At 28.3% G+C, this 17,821-nt stretch overlaps 1 protein-coding gene across 1 annotated transcript; it reads right to left on the bottom strand.

Moving 5' to 3' along the window:
- Positions 1–8,372: 8,372 nt before the first annotated feature.
- Positions 8,373–10,261, bottom strand: LOC127118801 (ethylene-responsive transcription factor RAP2-13). Its single transcript, XM_051049054.1, has one exon. It carries the CDS (start codon positions 9,716–9,718, stop codon positions 8,666–8,668), a length of 1,053 nt encoding a protein of 350 aa, XP_050905011.1. The 5' UTR covers positions 9,719–10,261; the 3' UTR covers positions 8,373–8,665.
- Between the last annotated feature and the right edge of the window lie 7,560 nt (positions 10,262–17,821).

Consider the following 17,821-nt stretch of genomic DNA (forward strand, 5'->3'; position numbering starts at 1 on the left):
ACTGCACCAATTTTGTGACGCATGGAAAAGCTTGCAACAATTGGACTGCTGTCGATATTCTTGTTATTATGCATCGCTCTAAGTAATTGCTTATATTGTTGTTGAAAATCCTTCTCTTATGTCTAAGGGAGAAGTGAACATTGTTGGCATTTTCAAATTTGATCATTAATAAAACTCAATATTATTCATCCACATCTATGATGTTTTATTTTTACTTTTGCTTTTTCTGAAAATGGTAATCACAAAAAACATGAATAAATAAATATAATTGTCCATCTGCATAATATTTGGTCACCAAATCACTTCTCTAAAATCAAAATATCAAATCATTATGCAGGTTGATTTCTAAACCCATTGAATACAATGATCTTACTCCTTCGCCAAATTTTGAATTCCCTGTGTTTGAAGCCGAGGAATGAAGTGATGAAGAAGTATCTGATGAATTGTCTCGTCTACTTGAGCACGAGAAAAAATCCATTCAATCGCTCGAAGAGCAGATTGAGTTAGTCAACTTGGGTTTCGAGGATGATGTGAAGGAAGTCAAGATTGGGTCTCGACTGTGTCCAGAAATGAAGAAGGGGTTGATTGATCTTCTCCTAGAGTATTCAGACGTGTTTGCCCGGTCCTATCAAGACATGCCCGGTTTGGATTCCGAGATTGTGGAGCATAGATTGTCATTGAAGCCAGAATGCCTGTCAGTCAAGCAGAAGTTAAGGAGGACTCATCCTGACATGACAGTGAAGATCAAAGAAGAAGTGTAGAAGCAGATTGACGCCGATTGTCTTGTTAAATATATACTTTATTAAATAAAATCAATTATAATTTAAAATTTTAAATATAAAAAGATATAAAAATTATCATGTGACACGAATCGACATCATCTCCGCCTCTTTATCATATCACATGATATGTCACGTTATCTTCCGTCAACATACATTTATTAAGCATATTATAGATAAAAATATTTTTACAAGTACCTTTGTTTTAAATAAAGTATTTTAGGAACTAAAAGTGAATATTTGATATATTTAAGGACCACAGACTTTTTACTCTAAAAAATTTAATATATTGTTTTTATTAAACAAAATGTATACTTAATTCTTTTAATTCTTTTGCATTTAAAAATTGTATTTTAAGTTACAAATTTATTATTTTTATATTCTTTAACAGACACTTAAGATACAAATTAACAAAACTCATTTTAAAATACAAAGACATTTAGAGAATACTTAAAATTTTGAGTATCTTCAATTTTTATGTATTTGAATTATATGATTTTATGAAATATTTTTTCCTTAACCATAATGATTCACATTTAATCATTTATATTAATATTTTTTATATAAAAAAAGGTTGAATATTATATGGTTTCTTTAATATCTCAAATTTTAATTTTAATCCTTTAAAATATATTTTTTCAAAAAATTATTCTTTAAAAAAATTTCATCCATATTTTACAATTTAACAACTGAATTAATAACAATTTTAACGATGATTTATTATTTAATGACTGAATTAACGACAGTTTAGCAATAATTTAGTATTATGGATCAAAAATCTTAATAACTTTTTTTAGAAATATCATTATTTAATGAAAATATTTTGAAAAAACAAAAAAAACAAAATTTTAGATATTATAATATTACTCCCGTTAATTAAAAAAATTTAATCTCTGCACACATGTCAAAAACCTAAAAACAAAAACAGTGTGAGTATCTAACTTGACGGACCTATTAGCTAAAATAATTATCGAGTTATGACATTTATCAAGCGATATGATGTGATTAAATTAGTGCCAGAACTCTCATAGCAAACAAAAAAATCAGAGTTTTGCAGTAAAGTACTAATAATCTAGTAGTCTAAAACTCTTGTTAACAAAATCTATGAACTATGATAGACAAAATAAATATTCTCAAATCTAATTATAAAGGTATCTTACAAAGTACAAAAGATTTAAAAATAGTGGTCGAGTATAGACAAAAATTAAAAAAAAGTAACAAACTTTTGTTGTCTTTGGAAAACTCATGTGATCAATGTGAAAGTGTTTTTGTTGTTATACAAACCTGTGAGTAATAAAGACAAAAGGTTTTTGAACATTGGGAAGGAGGCATGTCTTTGTCCAAAGCTGGCATGGTTCAGTGAATGGAATAACTAGAAAGTGAATTCATGCAAAACGTGATTAGATTCTCTAAAACGAGGATTTTGTGTTTCAATTGTTTTCTTCGATGGAACATCTAACGTATTTTGTGTTTCAACTTATCAATGATGATAGGGTGAGTCTTGTGAAAATGGTTTATTTCAAATTTGAAATAGAAGCAGTGAATTTTTATAGTGATGGTAAAACTATGAGAGAAAGAATATAAATAATTAATAATAATTGAAAGGAAAAAATAAGAAGATAAATACGCAAGTGGTTCAACTAATGTGACCTATATTCATCTAGAGAACGTCATTTACCATGTTTCCAAGATTAATCTAAGAGAAATCATGTTTCAATACACTGACCATGTAATCAATATGATTAACGGTAGTTTCGAACATGATTTCTGATAAAATAATTTGAATTAGAGTATACATGTATATTTAAGCACTTAAATATTACTCTACGTGTCATAAAACGGCAAAAATTATTTGTTCTAAAGTAAGTGTTATTTTTTGTTTTTAATATAATTTTAATTTTAATTTTCTAATTATATTTTCTAATTAATACTTTTAATCTATTATTTCTCTCATCTTGTATTAATGATATTCTATTTAATCTTATTTATAAAAAAAATGGCTTTTTATATTTATTGAATAATTAATATATTTGATCTATTATAAAGTCTAGATGCGTTGATTTTTTTTTATAACCAAACCATTTATTAAACAGCAGGAACAAAACAAGAAACTATAACAGGAGGGATAAAACCCAACCAAGTTTTAGAGTCTGCATAATTACCCATCCCAACCAAAGAGTGGGCTTCAAAATTACTATCCCTACCCACAAATAAAACAATGGAAATATAAAGATTTTGCAAAAGCATTTGACAGTCCTTGACAATTGGTTCGATGATTGCACACGAGGTGAAACCATTAAAAAAGTCCACCACGGATAAAGCATTAGAATGCACAATAATTTTGGACAGCTGAATATCACCAGCAAGTTGAATGCCCCATCTAAGAGCCAAAGCTTTCGCCACGATCGGGGCAACATCACTTTCAACCTTCTTGCTTGCTAAAATAACCATATTATAATGCATATCTTTAATGACATACCCTAGCACCAAGAAACCATTAGAGAAACAACCTGCATCCACAAACACATAATGAATACCACTAGGTAAACTAGGATTCCTATCAGGTTACAACATTCTTTTCCTGCAAATCTGCACTAGACAAGACCAGTTGAACTCACTTTGTCCAGTCTTTCGCCTCCTGCTCAATTCTTCTAGGGTCAATCTCATACTTCTCAAAAACTTTCTTATTTCTAGCATGCCAAATCTTCCAAAGTGCCAAATAAACATCTTTGCAGTGCATGCAAGCTTCCAATCAATCCGCAATAACCAAATTCTTCGGCACTTTCGTACCCGAAGGCATAGAAAACCACACCATATTGGCAATAGAGCAATGAAGAAAAAGGTGATTTATAGTTTCAGGGGAGGACGAGCAAAAGGGACACAAAGATTCGACACAACAATCTTTTTTTAGTAAATTAACTTTAGTAGGGAGAATGTTCTTACACAACCTCCATAAAAAGTTCTGATTTTCCCATGAATAGGAACCTTCCAGGGCTTCTTCCAAAATTGTTGTTGAGCCTGGTTCGAAGATCCAATATTTTTGACATCTCCTCACAGTTTGATCATCGATAAGCTGACCTCACACAAAATATACTCCATTCGATTCACTGTGCCAAATAAAAGAATCTTCAGTCATGCTCAACGAGAGGGGAATGCTAATAATTTGTCTAACCTTCGTTGGATCGAAGCATCTATCGACTAAATTATATATCCATCTGCACAAGTCATGGTCAATCGGATCAAACACTCTGGCATCCCTATCCACACCTCTAACTTCATTGAAAGTTTTGAAACCAGGGTTATTCAGGATCCAATTGTCGTCCCAAATCCTCACTTTCGAACTATCTCCAATCCTCCACCTAGTACCCTTCAACACCATCTCTTTGGCACTAAAAACACTCCTCCACACATAACTCGGAGCATAACCAACAATGGCCTCTTGAATGGAGCAGTTTGGGTAGTATTTACTCTTCCACACTCTACCTAAGAGAGTTATCATCTTTTTGGAGTCTCCAAAAGTGTTTACCCAACAAACTAATATTAAAATCCGCAATCCCCCTAAACCCCATTCCCTCACTCCTTTAGCCTATAAATATTCTCCCAGCTCATCCAAAGCACTTTTCTTTCCCCATTCTTAGCTCCCCACCTGAACCTAGCAAGCAACCTCCCTATCTCCTTGCACACCCTGTATGGAATTTTGAAGCAACTCATGATGTTTGTTGGAATTGCTTTAGCCAGTGACTTAATAAGGACCTCATTTCCCCCCCTCGACAAAAAAAAATCTTCCAACCTTTAACCTTCTTCCAGATGTGCTCCACCACGAGAGAAAAGACTTATTTTTTAGACCTTCCCAAAACCACCGGGAGACCTAAATATCTTGATTGAGAAATAATTGTCTTAACACCTACCCTATTATGGATCATTTGTTTGACTTCATCATGAACATTTCGACTAAAAGAGACTTCCGACTTGTCCATATCGACAACTTTGCCTGAAGCTTTTAAATAGGTTGAGAGGACCTCCATATTTCTCTCTACTTTCGTAGCATTGGCCCACGAGAACATAATATTGTCGTCAGAAAAGAAAAGGTGTGAAATACTAGGAGCCCTCCTGACTACTTGAATACCATGAATGTTTCTCTCCATCACCTCCTTTTTCAGCAAACCGGAAAGCACATCTACACAAAGAACAAACAAGTAATGAGATAAAAGGTCTCCTTGCTTGAGTTCTCTCTTCGGGAAAAATGGTCTACATTGGTTATTCAATAAATCTAAAAAGTAAATTTTTCTTATAAATAAGACCAGAGGCAGTAAGAAGAATTACAAATAAGAATAATTTGGTAAAATTATCATTCTCTCTCTTTCATTTATCATATTTTTTTAGTTTGTGTAGTATCAACTATAACATTTATTTTGAGATGAATGAAATATGATTAATTATCAACTAAAATGATCTAGAATGTGTGTATTAGGTGCATCCAGAAATATATCTCCAAAATCTATGAATATTTTAGTATTTTTATAATAATATATATGATGCATTAAATAATTCCCAAGGCAGAGGTTAAGGAATCAGCATTAGAACTAGAAAATTATTGGTTGAACCATATAATTGATTTGGATAAAATAAGATGAGTAGACCATATAACTCAATATCAATGATAGAAATTTATTATTTTATTAACTCGGTCACATTTCTTTTTTAATTTTAATTTTAATTTTTTTTCAAAATTTTTGTTAGTTTATTTAAAAATAATAATTATAAAATATAGTCATTTTAACTTAAACAAATAAAAAGAACAAAAATTAACCCTTCTTAGTAATGCGCTGATGTGCGTTGATTTCCACCTGTTTAATTAGATTCAATAATTAGTTTCGACTGATTATTCATTTGATTCTAGATTAGTCTGAGCTGATTTTTAAAACAAGGCTTTAAATTATGAGAAAATGGATGATGCACTGATAGTGTAAATTTATTTTACACCGTCAATCAATGACTACCATGCATCCCGCTAAATTAGACTGAAAATTTTAAAATATTTGTATGACATAGCAAAATAATATATTCCTATTGGATGACAGTGTAAAAAAATTTTACACTGTCAGTGCATCACCATTAAACCCTTAAATTATTTGATAACTATATGATGTTCAAAAAGTATATCAAGTTTAAAATACTGTGAAATCAACTTGGTGTATATATTAAATAAATAAGATATTTTGGTGTTATCATATTATTAATTCTCATATTATTCAAGAATTAATGTTAAAAATAATTTGAATGATTATAAGAGCTCAACTGATACACCCTTTGATCACTATTATAATCAAATTTAACTTTTTTTTGGTATATTTGACTGTTAATGTATCTAATCCATATATGAACTAGATACATTGACAGTTAAATGTACCAGAAAAGTTAAATTTACTTATAATAATGACCGAATGGTGTAAGTAAGGGTGGCAAAATGGATGGATTTGATGGTCAATGGATTGATCAAAACAATTCATTAGTCCATTAACAATCTATTAAAAGTTTCTTAAAAATATTCAATCCAATCCATCAATTAAAATGAAAATTCATCTAATTCATCCATTATCATATTTTTAGTGAATGGATATCCTTCCATCAATTTTTTTTTTTGAAAAAATCATTTTTTTTTGAAAAAAATATCAGTTTTTTTTAGAGAAATCAATTTTTTTCGGGAAAAAAATATATTTTTGTATTTTCGGAAAAAATAATTTAAAAATCATTTCTTTTTCAAAAAATAATATTAATAACTTTCGAAAATTAAATTAAAAATTTTGGTATTTTCCAAAAAAAAATGATTTTTAAATTTTTGGGAAAAATCGGTTTTTTGTATTTTTTTTGAAAAAAATAATTTAATTTTGTATTTTTCTAAAAAAATAGATTTTTAATATTTGAAATTTTTTATTTTTTAAAATTAGATAAAAAGAATCTATTTGATCATTAAAATATGTTGGATTGATCAGATCAATCCTTGTTTATAAATGGATGAATTTAATTCAATTCATTAACTTAGTTTTTATGTAGTGGATCGATTGGATGAATTTTTGTGTGGATAAATTGGATGAATTTTGTCTTTATGGATCCAATTGACACCCGTAGGTGTAAGTATTTGCAGTGACGGAGCCAGAACCTTTTAATAAAAGGGGCAATTTATATAAATATTTTTTCTGTTTAACTTTAAATATTACATTTAAGTTTTGTGTAATTTCTTATAAAATAGTTATATTTAATGATAAAATGAATATTATTGATCAAAATATATTTTTTAATTATAATTAACATATGTAAATTAAAATATAATAAATAAAAATATAATAATAAATACATATTATATTAATACTCAAAAGTTATAATTATTTTGAGATTAAAAAAAAGAAAAATATAATATTTTGAGACAAAATTACACATTAAATTTTGAAGATATTTATATTCATAAAAATTATCAACAATTAAAATTTTAGCAATTTTAAATATAACTCTCATGACAATATGTCAATTTTAAACTTTATATAAAAAGTTGATAATGCTATAATTTTAAACTTTTAAATTTTAATATAATAATATATTATTATTATTATATAATTAAAGAGAACTACAAAAACAATATTAAAGAGATGTTAAAATTTGTGTTATTTTTACTGAATGGGTCATGTAATAGTCTTTATTTTAGATTAATTAAATTTGAATTTAATATAAAATAATATGTATATATTTTAATTAAAATGTATGTATTAATATAAAAAATAATATTAATTATAAATAATTATTAAAAGATAGTGGAGACACTAAACGAGTGTAAGTTGGTCTATATTAAATACATTGATAGCAGCATTTATTTATATTTATGGATTAATATAAATAAATTATTGATAATTTTTAAATAATAATTATTTTTATAAACATTTGTTTATCTCAACTCATGTAAACATCTTTTTAAACAAGATAATAAGAATCCATATAAAATTTAAAATAGACAATACCTCAAAGAAATGGTGTTAGAAAGTGGCCCAAAAGATATTTAGTTCACTTTTAAATGGTGCTAGAAGTAGGCCTAAGAGTTACCTACCATGCGTAGTTTATACTAGTACATTGCTTGTAAAAGGTGGTAGAAGGAGGCCTAAGAGTTATCATAGTTCATGCATTGCTTGTAAAAGGTGCTAGAAATAGGCCTAAGAGTTATCATAATTCATGCATTTCTTGTGAGTCTAAGGTTTGAGTAATTAATAAGCGTCGAATAGGTGCCTTGTAAGGACAAACATTGTAACTCACATATCACTCCAATTTGATTAGTCCCTTCTAAAAAATCTCAAAATTTTCTCTCAATTTTGCATACCTAGCTGAGTAAAGAAACAACCTGCCCTCCAACTTGAAAGAATGTAAATTACAAGCTGTCGCAGTTATGTCACAACAATCTGGATCGTTACAAGTTAGGTCGCAACGATTTCGATCCGTACAGACAATTGTAAAACATTTTGTTAAGTCGTTTTTTGCTGTGAGCCATATCAAAACCCAAATATAGTCAAGGATTTAAATAGCAATACCTCAATTAAGGCGAGCAAGTAATAAGTAATAAAGTACTAGTACATAAATGTATTCTCATTAGAATCAAATTACATGAATAATGTAAGATACTATATGACCAACATCAATACATATATAAATCCTAAGCCGAAGTCATTCTCCTTAGCCATGCAAGTAAAAAAGCCAGCTGACCAAGGTAGAAATAGATTTACAACATATTTCACATAATAATACAAATAACTCCAAACCTAACATAGAAGAATGAAGCAGCACTACAATTTTCAAATACTCAAATTGCAGTAGCCACCACCACTAAAACCCTATCATCTTATCTTTCAAAGAGAATCCCAATCAATCTCATAAGAAGGAAACTTCTGCAGATTAAACTGTTCCCACTCTGGCTCACCAGAATCACCAAAAGTAAGATCAGAAAGTAGAGAAGAATCATCAGACCCTTCACTAGAACAACACAGAGAGTTTTCAACAACAGCCTTCTTATTGTTATCATCATCCTCAACAACAATCGGTTGAACTTGAACTTGAGCCTCTTTTTTCAAACACTTCTTAGATGCTTTCACTTTTTTCTCCACTTTCCCTGATTTCTTCGCATCATCACCGCCTAAACTCTCACAAATAGCATCAAGTTTAGCATCAATAGACGAATGCAAAGTCTTGAACTCGCCAAACATACCTTGTTGGTCTTTCATGTTTGGGAAATTAAGCCTAGCGAAATCACCTCTTAATCTATAAGCAGCTCTATCATAAGCTAAAGCAGCTTCTTCAGCAGTATCAAAAGTTCCAAGCCAGAGCCTTGTTCTGTTCTTGGGCAATCTTATCTCGGCCACCCATTTTCCCCAATGTCTCTGCCTTACACCTCTGTAAAGCTTCGTCGGCTTTGGAGGTGCACCGGGCTGTTTCATCGGGACGGGCTTCGGCCCAAGAAAGCTCAAATTTGGATTGACTTGTTGAGACTGAAACTGGATCTGGGCTTGGATCTGATTGATTTGAGATGGAGTTAAGTTGTTTAACCCAATTGCAGAATTTGGTTGTGGTTGTTCAAAGCCTATGAAATTTTGGCTGGTTGATGAAGAATTACCCGAGGGAAATTGGTAATTCATCATGGATGAACAATAACCGTTTTCTGTGTATAAATTGGGCTGTGGAGGAGGAAAAGAAGGGGAGGAAAAAGAGGGGGTGAAATAGGTAGGGGTAGAAGAGTAAAATGGAGATGAAGTTGAAGGGAGGTGTGAATTTAGAGAAGGAGGTGTAGATAAAGATGAAGAGGGTGTAGTAGTGGAAGAACTCTTCATAAAAGGTTCAAGTACTTCCATTAACTCACCATTAAATGGATCTTGTGAATTGTTGAAGAAATCCATTCTACCTGCCATAAACTAATTTATCAAAAAAATTAAAAATTAAAAAAACACAGATCTTAGATAAAATTAACCTGTGTTTGGTAAAAAAAATTGGAAAAAAATAAGAAATTGGTGAAAGAGGTTTAAAATAGACAACCTCTTTGTTCCAGAAAATATTTTAAAAATTGAAAAAGCTTTGAGGGATAAAAAAACAACCCTCTTGGCTGGTTCAAAGATGAGAAAAGATTAAACTAAAATTTTCAAAATTAAAAATAATTTTTTTTTTAAAAAAATTAAGAAAACTGGATCTCGATTCTGAAAACACCTGACTTTTTCTGGGTATAGTTTTTTAAGAGAAAAACTCGAAAAAAATATTATAGAATGAAAGACAGATGATTAACAGAAAGGGATACAGAGAAGCGGGGATGTAAAGAGAGGGAGAGGGGGGTGTGAAAAAGAAGACTACAACAGTAAAATCTTGAAAACTGAAAAATGAGAACACTCCTTTTTTTTTCTCTCACTCTCAATTATGAAATGAAACTCTCGTTCACTCTTGGTTCTGAGAATGTGAGATTATCACAGTTATATAGTGGCTGTGTGGTACATTTCAATTCAACTGTGGTGCGCGTAACCATGGGTTGGGTTTTGGTTGGGTTTGGTGCTTTGATTTGGGTTACTCATGTTTTTGTCTTTATGCGAATCAGGTTTTGTCATGATTTGAAAAATGAATGGTTTTGATTGTGACACGTGTAGATATTTTGGAACGGGGGACACGTGTAGTGTCGGATGGGTCAGGTGTATGAGTGTGTTTAACGTTGTGTGTTAACCAGTTTGACCGTTTCTTTGCGCGTTCATACCTCTGGCACTGAATTCGATGTGCCTTTTTTCCTTTAATTACGATTAGGATAGGACTGTAGTTACTTTCCTAAAATTTGAAATAGAATTTATTTACTTTTATTTTTATTTTTATGTATTCACGCAATCGATTTTCTTTAATTATCTTATCTAGATAAAACGTTCAAATTTTAATATTAAAATAGTTAATTTCATCGGAAATTAAATTGTTAAAATTCTGTAAAATATGATTTTTAATCTTATATTTTAAATTAATCATCATTCTCATATATTAAACTACGTAAATTTAAATAAAAAAAATTCACAACAAAGAATATACATCAAATTAAATAATGACTATGTATAGACGCTATATGTATGTCTTAGTTTTATTGACATTTATGTATATTTTTCATATACATGCGTCAATTGATTTAACTTTAATATGGATGATATATTTATTTCTATTTTATTTATTATATATATGCGTCAATTTAAAAAATTTGTAAAATACTGATTAATTAGATTAATTAATTTAAGATGAAAAATAAATTTTTTGATTTTTTTTGAAAATAAATATGCTAAAAATAAAGTTACACACTCTAGAAATTACATTGTACAATTTCAATCCACCGGCCACAAATGTTTCAGGTACTTGCTAATATAAAAAAACTGTGGCCCATTTATGTGTTTTTTCATTTTTTGACTCAATTTTTAAAAGGGTATTGATAAATAATTAATTAGTGCATTTTAAAATATATATATATATATATATTATATAATATATATATATATATATATATATATATATATATATATATATATATATTATATATATATTATATATATATGAGATTAATTGAAATACACTGTCAGTGTAAAAGGATTTTACACCATCACTTAATTATAGACGTTGGATATTAAAAGAAGTTTGACTTTTATTTTAAAATCTATAAAGTAATACAAACGGGTGATGGTGATGAACCGACAGTGTAAAACTTTTTACACTGATAGTGTATAGTAATTAATCTATATAATAATATATATTATATATATATATATATATATATATATATATAATATATATATATATATATATATATATATATATATATATATATATATATATATATATATAATTCAAAACTGCTACATATTTAGAGAAAAAAATAGTTTTTTTTTGTTAAATTGGTTTTTGTCATTTAATTTTGTTTGATAATTTTAAATTCAAATAATTTTGATCATAATTTTAAATTTAAACAACTTTAATCTCTTTCTCATATTTTTAATTTATATTTTTATCTATAAAGTTTAACAATAAATTTATATACGATGAATTGTAATGTTTCACAAGTAATTTGTCATTTAAAAATTAGAAACATCGTTAATTCTAAATTGAAAAATAAGAGATAAGGACCAAAACTATTTAAATTTAAAATAGATAAAATAAAACTATTTAAATTTAAAATAAGGAGGTCAATTTCGTGATTAAGACAAAGGGAGGACAAAACTTCAATTAAATGTTTTTTAATATCATAAATGATAATTACTTTGAGTCATAAAAATAAAGTAAATGATTTTTTTAGATAAAAGAAAAACTTTAAGAGAGGTTTTTAAATGTGTATAAATATAAAATAAAAATTTAATTTTTTAATATATTATATTGTGTATTGATGTATTTATTATGATTATAAATATAAAATAAATATTGTAAATTGAAAATATAATATATAATTTAGAGGTTAAAGGTAGTGCACTATTAGTGTAAAGAAGTATTACACTGACATCCAATCAAAATATTTTATATTGTCAAATCATAACAGTATTTTAAAAATAAAAATGTGATGTGGCGGGATACACGGATCTCATTGTTTGACAGTGTAAAAATATTTTATAATGTCACTGCATATTCTTTTTTCTCTATAATTTGTTCATAATAAAATATAAGTAAAAGAAATTAAAAAGCTCAAATGTTTTTAGTCTGAATTTTTTACCAAATCCATATAATATTTTGAATTCATAAATTGTTTTTATTTTTTTAATTGTTGATATATATATATATATATAATATATATATATATATATATATAATATATATATATATTATATATATATATATATATATATATATAATTCAAAACTGCTTCATATTTAAAGAAACAAATAGTTTTTTTTTGTTAAATTGGTTTTTATCATTCAATTTTGTTTGATTTACGAAATTATTCTTTTTATTTTAAATTCAAATAGTTTTGATCATCATTTTAAATTCAAAAGTTTTAGTCTTTTTCTTATATTTTTAATTTATATTTTTATCTATAAAGTTTAACAATAAGTTTATATAATATTTCACAAGTAACTTGTCATTTAAAAATCAGAAACATCGTTAATTCTAAATGAAAAAATAAGAGATAAGGACCAAAATTATTTAAATTTAAAATAGAAAAAATAAAACTATTTAAATTTATGGTAATGTTAACTTGGGCCTTAAGGGCACAAGTTAAAAACTAAAGAAAGTAATATTATGTTGAAAATTGTGGATTGATTTAAATAAATAAAAAATTAATTTTTAAATTGTTTTTTCAATATAATCATTCTATAAGTGAATTTCTTATCTTGTGCCGTTATGGCACAAGTTAACAATACCCTTATATTTAAAATAAGGAGATCAATTCCGTGATTAAGACAAAAAAGGGAGGACTAAACTATAATTAAACATTTTTTAATATAAATAAATGATAATTACTTTGAGTCCTAAAAATAAAGTAAATGATTTTTTTAGATAAAAGAAAAACTTTAAGAGAGGTTTTTTAATTTGTATAAATATAAAATAAAAATTGAATTTTCAATATATTATATTTATTGTGTATTGATGTATTTATTCTGATTATAAATATAAAATAAAATATAGTAAATTGAAAATATAATATATAATGTATTCATAATAAAATATAAGTAAAAGAAATAAAAAAGCTCAAATGTTTTTAGTATGAATTTTTTACCAAATACATATAATATTTTGAATTCATTAATTGTTTTTTAAAATTGTTGATATATATATATATATTATATTATATATATATATATATATATATATATATATATATAGATATATATATATATATAATAGATAGAGATGAAGAGAGATATGAGAGCGAGAGATAGAGAGAGAGAGAGAGAGAGAGAGAGAGAGAGAGAGAGAGAGAGAGAGAGAGATGAGAGCGAGAGAGAGAGAGAGAGAGAGAGAGAGAGACGAGAGAGAGAGGAGAGAGAGAGAGATGAGCAGAGAGAGAGAGGAGAGAGAGAGAGATGAGAGAGAGAGAGAGAGAGATTTTCTTACATACAAAAGTATAAATAAATCTTTTCATTGAATTTTAAACCAATTATTTACATTCATTTAACTCAATTAACATATATCAATTAAGATAATATTTTCACTTTAAATTTTGTTTTTATAAATTATTTAAATATTAATTAGATGCATAATTAAAAATATATGCTTTAATAAGGATAATTTATTAAATAAATAAAAATAAATAACACGACATAAAATCTAAGCCATAAAAAACTAGCAAAAATATAGTTGAACATACTCAACATATAAGAAGTTTTTAAAAACGATATCTCTTAAAAAGTTTTTAAAATTAGCAAATAAGAGATAAATATCATCCGGTATTACTATCAATAAAAAAATGTAATACATTTGTATATTCATTTTCTTCTTTAAATATATGAGTCATATTGAATTTAAACAAACGTATAATGTATTTTTTTGTTTAATTAAAATATAAGGAATAAAAAATATTCACATAATTAAAAAATATTCACATAATTAAAAAATATATATAAACACAATTATTTTGGACCAAGTTTTTTTCTCCATAAGTCAAATATTATGAAGCAAATGGACTAAGAATTTTTTTTTTAAATATTCACATGCTTAATAATAATTTACATCTTTAAATTACAATTGAAATTTAAACTTTTTTCCTAAATGTAAAGGTTTTTCCTTCCTCTTTTTATATTAATAATTGTATGATTAATTATGAAAATACTTATACATTTGTTACAATTATTTTATAAAAAAATTAATTCATACGTGTTTGACTAGCCAAAAGATCAATAAAGAAACACTTACTAATATTTCAAAAAAGTTCAACAACAGTTTCGATGCACGGAAGGTATAAGATAGTACATTAATAGTCATTCTGTTTTTTTTTTTAAACAATAATTCTCTTTTTAATTATAATATCTTTAATCATTTATTACATTCATTTTACTTTTTCTCTCTCTGTAATAATTATGTAGGGATAATTTTTATTGAGAATATATAAAGTATGAGTAGTATGGATAATAGTCTCACATTGATTAGAAATGTGGAGACTTGAGTATTTATAAGTGAGAGAATTCACCCACCTATCACTTTAAGGTTTTAGGTGAACATGTGGTGTGTCTCTCACAAAGGTGTTACTCTAAAAAGAAGAAGTCTCACGATGTTCAATGTTCCCTTGTGAAAAATTCCCCTAACAATTTTGACAAAAATGCAGTTAATACTATCTTGAACTTTGCAAATGACAATTAAAAAGAAATATTTTTTTTTCAAGAAAGTGACACTAAAAAAATGGAGGGAGCACTTTTCACATTTCACTCTATCTCTTTTGGTTATAATCACTGACTTGAACATTTGAGTGCTAACATTGCAGGTTCATCCCCGTGATCCACCGAACCGAAGGTCTACAACATCATATAGAAACCTAGCTTCCTGGTTTAAGCAAAATCATACTTTTGACCCGCAACGGTGACACCGACTGTGGGAATTAACCTTTAATTCTCGCTAATTTCCACGATCAGACCTTGTCTACTGTAAACGTCAATTCGATGTGACGTGTGACATAACACCACGGTGAGGGAGATGAAATATGTGTAGACTTCCTTCGTGTTTTTCACCATGGCGTCCCTCCCAATTCTCAACGCCTACGACACCGAGGGGAATCACCACACGAAGAGAAGTTTCTACATTCAAACTCTTGTCGATATGCACAAATGGAACAAGGATGGGATCGGGGATCCCGATGCCACTAGAGGATCCGTGAAACCCTCAACACGATATCGTCGAAACCATGACTCTGGAAACGACAGAGGCCCTGATAGTTCGATCCATCTTGGGATGGCCAGACGTACAAGAACACACCACATAGAACGGGTCAACTGAATGAGCCAATTCAGTCGGGAATATATTGATTCTAAAACTCGTCAACAAGATAGAAATGACTCATTAAAAGAGATCAAAAAGCAAACAAATAGAAGGGCGGATGGCGTATTCTTGGACAAGTGACTCCAAAAATAAGAGGGGGTGAGTTGTGAAGATTTGAAAAATATTTATTAAAACCAAAATATTTAAGAAAATTAAAGTTTAAAATCTTTTACAAGTCAAATAAAGAAATAAGCAGCGGAATAAGGATATAAATGAAAAACCAGAGGAAAGAAAATAACTGAAAAGAAAAAGATATAAAGGAAAGAGAATGACAACAATGAATTATAGATGTTTAGTTTAAATGAAGGTGGCCTAATCCTCTCCCTATAAATTTTTCTTGAGAGTTTTCACTATCTTTAGAGTTTTTAATAAGATATGTCCACAAACCTCCTTTTACAAGGATTTAAAGTTTAACGGCTAACTTCTAACCAAATTTGGAGTTTTTACTGGCTATCCTTGATTTTTAACGGATTGACCTCTAAACCCAAATGGTGTTATATACTGACTATCCTTTAAACTAAATCAGAGTTTTACACAGGTTAACCTCTGAACCTAACTTTGATTTTACACAAGCTGATCTCAAACCAAGCTGAGATTTTACACTAACTGATCTCGAACCAATATGAGATTTTATATGGAATGGTCTTGAATCGACATAGATTTTACATTGGATTAAGCTCAAGAACCTTTGTGGAGATTTTACTCAATGATCTTCACGAACCAAATGAGAGCTTTTGCACCAGGTGAAATCCAGGAACCAAACAGAGACTTTCTAAGACAATTCTCAAACCAAACACAAGCTTTTAATGGTTCAACTTGCAACCAAAGAACTTTTTACATGAGATACTTTACTCAAGAGATAATACACTCATGGGTAAATTACAAATATGCCTTTTACTCGAAACAAAGATCCTCACTAAGTATAAAAACACTCTCAAAGCACTAAGCAAAACTTAAGTGATAAAAATGAGAGATTTATAATAAAAAAGATGAGAGAATGAGAAAGTAGGATCAAATATCATTTTCTGAGTTGTTTGAAATGGTAGGATAACTCTCTATTTATAGGACAAATCATGGTATAAATTTGGAAAGAATTCATGGGTCAAATAAGTATCATAATCAACCATTAAGAGACTTGTTCCAATCAAATATAAGCATTACAAACTGGAATAATCGATTATAGCACTAGGGCTAATCGATTATTCACTTATGAACATGCTTCTAATTGGTCAGGAAATTCCCTAATCAGTTAGCTATGCCTTAAAAATATTTTAGGTGGTTTTAATAAATTAAGATAAGCTAGTTAAAGGTTTTTTTTTTTTGTGTGTGTGTGTGTGTGTGATTTTGCCTTAGTAATTCTATAAACACCATGTGTCTTTACAAGACTCTAGTCACTAAGACAGACACGACCATACGAGTTTTCACACTTTCTCTTTTTCACAACTCTGAAGCTTCAAGTCTTGGCATCATTATATTTGAGTTTATCATCACACAAGAGCTTTGAATATTTATCTTGGTTGGGCTTTAGATGTCTTCAAGTTGATTACCATCATTAGAGATTTGAGAGACCAAACCATCAGATAATCTTGAAATAGAAGTCTTCACTCGAACATTGTTGGATGGCAATGTTGACTTAAAATAAATGACTTGAATTTAAAGGTAAGTCTTTTAGGCATTGGAACAAGAAAATCTTCAATAGGATAGTTTGATAAAACATATTGGTATTGAGAGAATCTTTGACCGCTTGAATTATCTTTAAGAGATAAATACTTCACTGGATATTTTTGGATATTAGGTGTTGTCATCATCAAAACCAAACAGTTGATTGTCGCTTTGATATCAATAAACTCCACTACTTTAGATCATCTTAATAGTACATGCAAGCATATAGATCTGCATTCTCCCAATTTTTTATGATGACATCTCATCTCTCAAGGAAGTGGTAAAAGAGAAAACAAAAGAGTAAAGTTTGGAGTGGTTAAACTCCCCCTCACATGAGTAGAGAGTATACGCCACCCCCTTCTCCCTCTTAGAGTATACTTTTCCCCCTT

The sequence above is a fragment of the Lathyrus oleraceus genome, chromosome 2, assembly GCF_024323335.1.
Source record: "Lathyrus oleraceus cultivar Zhongwan6 chromosome 2, CAAS_Psat_ZW6_1.0, whole genome shotgun sequence".
Taxonomy (NCBI): domain Eukaryota; kingdom Viridiplantae; phylum Streptophyta; class Magnoliopsida; order Fabales; family Fabaceae; genus Lathyrus; species Lathyrus oleraceus.

Bases quoted from the DNA above. Each gene is read 5' to 3' on its own strand.
- LOC127118801 (XM_051049054.1), bottom strand. From the start codon at position 9,718: ATGGCAGGTAGAATGGATTTCTTCAACAATTCACAAGATCCATTTAAT.